The sequence below is a fragment of the Prosopis cineraria genome, unplaced genomic scaffold (assembly GCF_029017545.1).
Source record: "Prosopis cineraria cultivar Desert tree isolate PC_DT_omini unplaced genomic scaffold, ASM2901754v1 PC8, whole genome shotgun sequence".
Lineage (NCBI taxonomy): Eukaryota > Viridiplantae > Streptophyta > Magnoliopsida > Fabales > Fabaceae > Prosopis > Prosopis cineraria.
The window spans coordinates 1,952,608-1,962,404 of NW_026555339.1; the positions used below are offsets into that span (position 1 = coordinate 1,952,608).

Here is a 9,797-nt window from a genome sequence, read left to right on the forward strand (position 1 = left end):
CCCTTGCTTTTCCCGCCACACCTTTTTCCGATGTCGTCTTCCCACAACTTCGAGGCGGCGGGCCTTCATCCGAGGTCAAATTTGATAGTTCTATTTAAATAAAAATTTAAAAATTTAAAAATAATTTTTTTAATCGAGTTTGAGAATTTAATTTTAATAGACCTTGTAAAAAAAATTTAAATATGGACGATTTTTCAAGTATTATATTATTATTATTATTATTAATAAAATATGTATTTAAAATTAATAACTTACTCATCTAATTTCATACACATTATATTATTAATTTTTATTTATTTTAAAATTAATTTAATATAATTTAATAAATATCAATGTATAATATAAAATTATGATATTTTTTATTTTTTATAATTATTGTGTTTTTATATTTAAAAAATATTTTTAATTAAAATTTAAATTTTATTACTAAACTTTTAAATGTATGTTATTTAAATTTTAAAAATTAAAAGGATTTTAATTTTTTTAATTTTAAAATATTTTAATTAATTTTTAATATTTAATTTTATTTTATTTTTTAAAAAAGAGCGTGCGAGCTTAATCTTAAATCTTTTATAAAAGACTGAATTTAAATAATAAAGTAAAAAATAAAAAATTAAACTTTAAAAATTAGGCTTTTGAGAGTCGAATTTATAAACAATCAGGCCTTTAAAGTTTTGCTGCTATTTTCAACTCTACTTCACCGCTCCCCTCTCCTCGTTCTACGTCCGATTCTCTCTTCTCTTTTGAAATGCCCTCCTAGTTCTCCACCAGTTTGGATCCTTTATATCCAGAAAAAGTTAAAAAAAATAAATTAAAATTCGTCGGACCCACCCCCCAAAAATGGCCACATCACTCGAAGATGCGCCATTCTCATTCAGATTTGATCTCCTTTTCCACTTTAAAAAAAAAATGATTTGATCTCTTTTGACCAACCATGTCACTTTACAGCACTTCGTTCCCGCGCCTTCCCCTTCTTCTCTCACACTCACCCTCTTACCTCTCTCCTCTGGCGCTCTATATTTCCCTCTCCCTCTCCCCCTCCCCCTCACTACATTTCACCTGTAGCTATAGACTTTACTTGAGACGATCTAAAACAAGGAAGTGGGGACCCACGCGAGTAGAGTAAGATGGACGAGCGGCCGGAGACGGACTTGATATCTATACCGGCTACGCCGGAGACGCAGACGCCGTCGGGGCAGAGGTCGCCGAGGCTGACGTTGAAGGAGGCGAAGTCGTCGAACGCCTGGACTCCGACGTCGCTGATATCGCCAAGGTTCCTGAGCCCCATAGGGACGCCGATGAAGAGGGTGCTCATAAACATGAAGGGTTACTTGGAGGAGGTGGGCCACCTCACGAAGCTGAACCCTCAGGATGCGTGGCTTCCCATCACGGAGTCGCGCAATGGAAATGCTCATTACGCTGCGTTTCACAACCTCAATGCCGGGGTCGGCTTCCAAGCCTTGGTTTTGCCCGTTGCTTTCGCTTATCTCGGCTGGTACGTCAAGATTCCTTCGCTTTCTTCACTCCATCGCTGACATGTTTCTTCTTTCTCTGCCTCTGACCGGAGAGGGAAACTAGACTTCCAATAATGAAGAGTGCTTTTTAGTTTTTAATCTCATTCCTGCACTTTATCTCTCTCTAGTTACATATTACAGTGTATTCGAGTCCTTCCTAGCTTTCTGCTTCTTTGACTGTTGCTCTCGCCAGCAGATTTCTTTTCCGGAATACATGCATCTGCGAGTCTCCTGCGATATTAAATTCGTCTGAGGAAAGCGATTTTCATCTCCCTTGTTTTTGCTCCATAACCTTGTAGTTAATATTTGCATTTCGCTTCTCAGCCATCAAGCTTCCATATATCCTTGATACGCATCATTCAGTCGTCTTTGTTCTGTTAAATTTCACCTCAAAATATTGCCAGAATGCCTCTAAAATTGTGTTTACTAAATTTCACCTCGTAGTATGTTTTTAGTCAATCGCATTGGAAGTTTCTTTGTTTCCTTTTTCTCTTGTGGCCAGAAACTTTTTTCCCTTCTTGATGACATTATGACCAGATGCTCTTATTTAATCTGCAACAAGTTTTGCCGTCCCACCGCCTCACAACTTGTTAGAACAGTCTTAGAATTACGAAAGAAAGCTTAGAAAAGCTGAGATTCGGTCCTTAAGGGATGTAAGCTTTTTCCATGTATCGAGGTTAATCAATGGATTTGACGGTATGAATAGAAGAAAGAAACACGCTCAAGACAAGTGATTTGATGATTTCTGCCACTTTATCTTTTGCTCTTTCCAAAGTACAACAATTTTGAGCTAAAGGCCATCTTGGCCGTGGGTCCACTTGGAAGTCGTAATTCGTAATCCATATTCTTCCTTCGGCAAATGGACAAAAGGTCCCCAATGCTGGTCATTGCTCTAGCTACATCTTTTTTGCCAGTACTTTGACCACTATTCTCCTTTTTTAAGAAATTATCTTTGTTATGCTAGAACATATTTAATCTTACTTAATATCTATTTTCAACCAGAACTTGCTATACGTAATATCCATGTATTTCATTATATAAAGCAACAAATCAGAGGTTAAATAAAACACTCCCAAATATAACAGAGACTGCAGCAGTAATTTTTGAGGATGTTTACTGAGACAATTCTTTTGTTTCCATATACTAGACGCAGGTCTGTACGTGGATTAGCATCAGTTTAGTTAAGTTGTGGCTTATGGAAGAATATTATGAGGCTCACATAGAACTATTCTTTCCAAATGTATTTCAGGAGTTGGGGAATTCTTTCCTTAACGATTGCATATTGTTGGCAGCTTTACACTTTGTGGATTCTGATACAGCTACACGAAGCAGTTCCAGGAAAAAGGTATAACAGGTATTTGGAGCTTGCACAAGCAGCATTTGGTACGTACGTTACTATCCCAGCAATGACTCTTACTATAGCTGGTTCTGCAATATTGGTATGAAAAGCTACTTTACTAAAGAAGCATATATGAGTTTTCGTTGTTGTGAATACCTCCTTCCAGTAATAGGACAAGCTGGTTAGTCAAACTGTCAAATAGAGAAACGATCAAGCACGAACACCATAAAAGAAAGTGTGTGCATGTGAATGCTATATAAGCGTCCTAATAGACAAACTGTTCTGATTGAGTGTTTGGCAGGGGAAAAGTTAGGCGTATGGCTTGCACTCTTCCCTACTATTTATCTGTCCGCGGGAACAGCAACTGCTTTAATTCTCGTGGGTGGAGAGACCATGAAACTGTTCTTCCAAATAGTTTGTGGTCCCGCTTGTACCTCTAATCCTTTGACTACAGTGGAGTGGTACCTCGTTTTCACTTCTCTGTCCATTGTTCTGTCTCAGCTTCCAAACCTGAATTCAATTGCAGGCCTCTCCCTTGTAGGGGCTGTCACTGCCATCACTTACTCCTCCATGGTCTGGCTTCTCTCGGTGAGCCAGCCTAGGCCACCCTCCATCTCTTACCATCCCCTTTCTTTATCATCCTCTTCTGCTTCGGCCTTTTCTGCCCTGAATGCTCTTGGAATTGTAGCCTTCGCTTTCAGAGGCCACAACTTGGTCCTAGAAATTCAGGTACTAAAATGAGCTGCCATCGTCGCATTTATCTGTTTTCTTTCACCTTTTAAAGCTGACTTCATCTCTTGGCTTCTTAACTTCAGGCAACAATGCCATCAACCTTTAAGCACCCAGCTCACGTGCCGATGTGGAAAGGAGCCAAGGTTGCTTATTTCTTCATCGCAATGTGCCTCTTCCCAGTGGCTATAGGTGGCTTTTGGGCCTATGGTAATCTCGTAAGTCCACTAAACTAAATCTGAGGCTCACTGTATGGAAAGGATAAACGGTTTTGATATTGTTCTTGTTTGGTGACAGATGCCTTCAGGAGGGATGCTGAGCGCTCTATACGCATTTCACAGTCATGACATTACAAGAGCGCTACTGGCATTGACTTTCCTTCTGGTTGTGTTTAACTGCTTGAGTAGCTTCCAAATATACTCGATGCCGGTGTTTGACAGTTTCGAAGCAGGGTACACCAGCAGAACAAATCGTCCATGCTCCATATGGGTGAGATCAGGATTCCGAGTATTCTATGGATTTGTCAACTTCTTCATAGGAGTGGCCCTTCCCTTCCTCTCTAGCCTTGCTGGTTTGTTAGGAGGACTCACTCTTCCAGTCACCTTTGCATATCCTTGCTTCATGTGGGTCCTCATAAAACAGCCAACTAAATATAGCTTCAATTGGTATTTCAACTGGATTCTGGGTTGGTTGGGGGTTGCTTTTAGCTTAGCCTTCTCGATAGGAGGTGTCTGGAGCATGGTCAACAGTGGACTCAAGTTCAAATTTTTCAAACCCACTTGAATTTCTTCAGCTCCTTTCTAAATGGCGTCCGCCAAAAGAGAGAAGGATGCTTATATGATATGTTGAAAGGAAGAGTACTGGCTATGCCGTCCACGTAGCATCTTGTGCAGCGTTACCTTTCCATCTTACTCATTCCTTTTCTTTTCACATGCGCAAGTGTAAGGATGATTTTAGCTGAAAATGACAAGCAGACATATCTTTAATTGTAATTGTTGGAAGTTAATTCTATAACTAAAGGAAATGAGACGTCAATTATCCGTTAGTATAAACTCTCGAGAGGCTAAACTATCAAGCCAAATGCAAATGCGTATACACCCATTCAAGTCAAACCAATTTCTGAACCCAACCACCATTTCCAAATCCTCCCATTTGAAAAACGGAGAGGGGCAATAGCGAGGGAGGGTTCACATCAATATATTATCCATATGTTTAAATGTATAAATATGTGTGAGACAAAAATCTGTTAAAAAATCACGCTATTCACTAATAACGAATGAATACTCAATTTTTAGACTTTTTATAATACATAAAAAACATCTTTATAAAAAAAAAACGAAGTATTAGGGTTCTCAAATATCTTTTGTTTTAAAAAAAAATCATTAAAGGGGTTCGAAAACGGCATTTTTAACAAAGATGGAGAACTTTTGGCAAAAAAAAAAAAAAGAGTTGGATTTTTTCCTTTACAAAGGAGAGAAAAGGAGAAATCAGTACAAGTCTAAACTGTTAAATTAGATTTAAAAATTTATAAAATATAAATTTAATTTGAATGATTTAGATTTACAATGAAGAGAAAAAGCAGAGAGAAACCCATAAAAAAAAAAACACAGATGAAGAACTTTTTATCTACTAATTAGAGATTGAGCAACGGAGATTTATTTTGTATACTAAAAGCTTGTTTGTTTTCTATTTTTATTTTTTTGTTTTTAAAAACAAAAGAATTTAAAAATTCATTTGGATGGATGCTTTTCATTTAATTATTTTCAAAATTGTTTTTATTTTGTGTTTTTAAAAACAAAAAATAGAAACAAATTTAAGTTGTTTTTGTTTTATTTTTTTATTTTTAAAATACACTACATTTGATTATTAAAAATTATAGTTACCTTGATCAATTTTTATTATTAATCACTACCATTAACTATCACTATCAATCTATTTTTAATTGCAAAATTTTTTTTAGTCAACATAACTAAAAATTTTTTATTTTATTTTAAAAATAATTTTAAAAATTATATTACAGAATGATTTTTAAAAATAAAAAATTAAAATTAAAATTAAACAGGCTCTAAATCTGTGAATCATTTTGTTTTGTTTTGTTTTGTTTTGTTTTTGGGTAGAAATCTATGAATCATTTGCAAGGGACAAAATAAACGGGTGAAGAATGGATATGAAGAGAGGATTTGTGTGACCCAAATGTGACTGAAGGCCCAAAAGGGTAGAGGAGGCCCACCGCTCAAGTCTTATCGTTTGGTGATGATGTGTCGTCATTCCTGCTCTTCATGTCATCCATCCAAAATCCGAGTTCGCTTATCCAAATTTTCTCATTCTGTGATCACAACACTGCCATTTCATCTTCTTCCATTAAGTTTTTTTCTTTTTTTTTTCCCGGTCGAATTCTTCTGTTAAGTGATTGGCGAGTGAGTCGTTAACTCTCCAAGTTTGGTTCCTGTACGCGTGGAAGAGCCGTAAACGATCAAATCAAAAAATGGCCATGGCATCAGCTACCCTCTCGCCCAGCATCACGGCATGCTCCGCCGCCGCCGCCGCCACCACCCGGAGGAGAATGAAGAAGGAGGTATGCGTCGGAGGCTTCAATTCATTTGGGGGTTTAAAGGCACAAAACGGCGTCGTCTCGTTGGGGCTTCCTCTGAGCGCTGATCAGTGTTTTGCGAAGATGGTGAACTCGATGAGAGCCACTGCATCGAGTGGGAAAGGAAAAGGCAAGCGAGGAGGAGCTCTCTCTTCTACCTGCAATGCCGCCGGCGAGATTTTCCAGATTGCTGCTATCATGAATGGTCTCGTTCTCATTGGAGTTGCTGTTGGCTTTGTTCTTCTACGAATTGAAGCATGGCTGGAGGAATCCGAGGCTTAGAGAAACCGTCAGTGGTTAGCAAGTTGTATTTTACTGTATAATTTAATTGCTTTTCCCTTCCTTTGCGCATCATGACTCATAATTTTATTTGTATTTTGGATTTGGGATGTTAAATTTGGTTCTTAATAATCGTTGAAATTTGAATCCCGCAGTAGGTAGCCCTTGCTGCTCCAATGCCGCCTACGCCAACTCAGTTTTGTTTATTTCTCAACAGTCTTAGTTCAGTGGATTTGAAAACTGCTTCTTCTGCCTGATACCTGTAGTCCTGTGCTTCTAATCCTTCACCAGTGAATATAATTATGTACGTAATCTAATTCGAGTTTAAAACTAAACTAATAGCCTCTTTTTAAACCAAACTTGTATTTCTCTTGTGGAATTTCATCTCAAGAATGGAGTTCTCTGTCAAGAATTAATTAGTTTCCCAAGGGGTGTCAGCTCTCTTGTTTGCTATACGTCATTCCTTGAACACGGGCGGGACAGGGAATTGCGATGAACATCACAGGAAACATAAATATGTCTGTCGACGAATAAATCAAATTCTCAAGAATTTGTAATTGATACACTGTAACCAGGTGAAAATTGAAGAAACAGCATTGAAGCTACCACTTGGAGCAGACACCACTGCAAGTTACAAAGGGAGTATTTTGTAGTTTGGATTGTGTCTAAATACCTATATACAGCATCATAAAGATTTGATGAGCAATAATCTCTGAAGTGTGGAATCTTTTGCAATCTGTAGCACGCGTTTATGCCCCCTTTAAATGGGTTTCTGGATTTTACAAGTGTGTTTAGCATATCTTTGGCTGCGCTTGGATTTTGACGTGGCTCTGAACAAATAAATGGATCTATCGATCACCCACCCACACCCACCCACAACACGCACACTTCCCTTTCTTTAAAAATATATTGATATTCTTAATATAAGTAATGAGGTGTTAATTATATTTTTGCAATATTACCTTATATTATTTCTGTTTTAAATTATAAGACACTTTTAAATAAAATTTTATATATCAATTAACTTCATTAAATATATTTAGTAACCTTGTATTTTTAAAATAACAATATAAAGTTTTAAAAATAACCTTCATTTAATATATTAAAAAGAAATAGAACATCAATTAAATAGAGAGAGATAAAGAATAATATTTGAACAAGCATATTTAATGAAAGTTTAATTTTTTTAAAGTGTCTTATATTTTAATACGACGAATCTCTTTTAAAAGTACTTTATAATTTGAGACGAATGGAGTTTAAACTAATTAATTGTGAGAAAGATTGTAATGTAGCTTTGAAAATTTTTATTTAAATAGGAGTAAAATGAAAATTTTATTTTATTTTTAGAAAAAGTTAATCATTTAATTATTTCTTATTGATTTTAATGAAGTGATTAGAAATATTTTATAATAAGAAGTATATATGTATTGTATACATACTTGGGTGCAGGGATCATGGAAATCAATGGCAAGGTCCTTCCATTCTCATTTCCATGACTTGTCTCCGTTTAATTAAATGTTCACAACTTCTTTACCATGACGAAGTTCTGAAGGAGGACCAAGGATAAAATTTTGAAAATGAATCTTACCTGACTTCCCTAGCGGACCGTGGATACTAAGACTCAGATTACGTTAGCCTCAAGACCCTGAAGAAGGTCATGCAAAGTAAATAAGCCAGCAGTCACCCAAGAAATCGGAAACTGAAGCAGTGGAGTCAGCAAATGCCCAGGGGGCGCAAGAAAATAAAATTTTGATGAAGATCGGATAATGAAGAGGCATAAGGAAACACCAGAGATTAATCTAGGAATAACGATGTCACTTCCCCAGATATATATCCATATAAACATATTATTATTTTTTTCGCATACTTTCTGTGATGATTTAAATCTAGAATTTGGAAATTAAAGGCCTTGCGACTTCATATCTCCGGAATAGATAGCTCATAGCAGGTGACTGGGTGAGTCACGAGTGCATGCTAAGTATCTGTACTAAACATATCTCAATGCCCGTGGAATGTATGTGATAGGGATCAAATGCAAACCTATATAAACTAGGAGGTAGACAAACTAGTTGCCTTGCATGCTATACACAAGAAAAGAAGAGCCGGGAACTTCTTCCATCGTGCAAATATTTGCTTCAGGAATTTAAAATTTGGTATCTTTGGGTTTTTTATACTGACGTAGTGGCCGAAATTGGGAGTGGTTTTGATAGAGATACCTATTAAAAAGTCAAGTGTAAATTGCTAATTGATGCGGGAAAGAAAATAGTGTGATTAAAAATGATAAGGCTATTAGCCATAACAAGTTTTTTTTTTTTTCAATTACACTGAAGATTTCAACAAGTATTAGCTTTAACTTTCCTTCTTCTTTTTCAGGGCTGAACCTGGCATAGTTTTCTGGTATTTATTTATTTTTTAAATTCAAATTAAGATGTAAATAAATATATTTTTGACCTTCAAATATATTAGATCTCCATCCATAGATAATGAGTGTTATTTAAATATGTAAAATTCAAGTGAAATTGAGACAAAATAGACAGATAGATTCATTCTTGGACTCTACCAGGCCCATCATGAGCAATAACCATGGCTTTAAAGCCCACAAACGGTTGGAATGTATGGGCTGTGGTTGATGACTCCCCTCCACGCACTTTTGATATGGTTGATTTCTGCTTGCCCTCCCTGCTCCTTTTTATTAATTCAAACCACAAGGTAAAACACATCAATTTTTCTTTTCTTTCTTTGCCCTCCAAAAAAGCCTTGTCCCAAGCCCTCACTCTAGACTATAGTTTAAAGGGAAAATATTAATAAAGACCTCTTGATCAGACTTAGTTTAAAATAAAGTTTTAAATTTTTTGAAATGTTACTATAATTAAGAGTCTGATTTGATATTAAATTTATGAAAAAATGATAAAATTACTCCTTATTTAAATTAATATTAAAACTGTCTAATTTCACTTGTTCATTTATTTATGAAATATTATTCACTACCTTATTTAATTTGTTTTCATTTTAGGTGTTAAATTATCTTAAGATAACTTGTTAAATCCTATACTATACGTTGTTTATTTATTTATAAACTATTGTTCATTGTCCTAATTTATCTGTTCATTGTTAGACTTTTACTTGATTTCATTCTAGAGAAATGAACAGTTGAATAAATGAAGCAGGACAATGAATAAGTGAAATAGGATAATTTTGATATTAATTTAAATGAGAGATAATTTTATTATTTTTTTCAGAAATTTAATATCAAATCAAGACCTTTGATTGCAGGGATATTTCAGAAATTTAAGAGTTTTGATTTAAAATAAATTTGATTGAGGGATCTTTATTGATATTTTCCTAG

At 35.6% G+C, this 9,797-nt stretch overlaps 2 protein-coding genes across 2 annotated transcripts; both read left to right on the forward strand.

The window, feature by feature from the left end:
- The first annotated feature begins 949 nt into the window (after positions 1-949).
- LOC129318537 (lysine histidine transporter-like 8) lies at positions 950-4,574 on the forward strand. Its single transcript, XM_054963370.1, has 5 exons — positions 950-1,495; positions 2,764-2,897; positions 3,155-3,582; positions 3,669-3,800; positions 3,880-4,574. Exons 1-5 carry the CDS (start codon positions 1,128-1,130, stop codon positions 4,363-4,365), a joined length of 1,548 nt encoding a protein of 515 aa, XP_054819345.1. The 5' UTR covers positions 950-1,127; the 3' UTR covers positions 4,366-4,574.
- Positions 4,575-5,908: 1,334 nt separating this feature from the next.
- Positions 5,909-6,628, forward strand: LOC129318538 (uncharacterized). The gene has a single exon (XM_054963371.1). It carries the CDS (start codon positions 6,068-6,070, stop codon positions 6,452-6,454), a length of 387 nt encoding a protein of 128 aa, XP_054819346.1. The 5' UTR covers positions 5,909-6,067; the 3' UTR covers positions 6,455-6,628.
- The last annotated feature ends 3,169 nt before the right edge of the window (positions 6,629-9,797 follow it).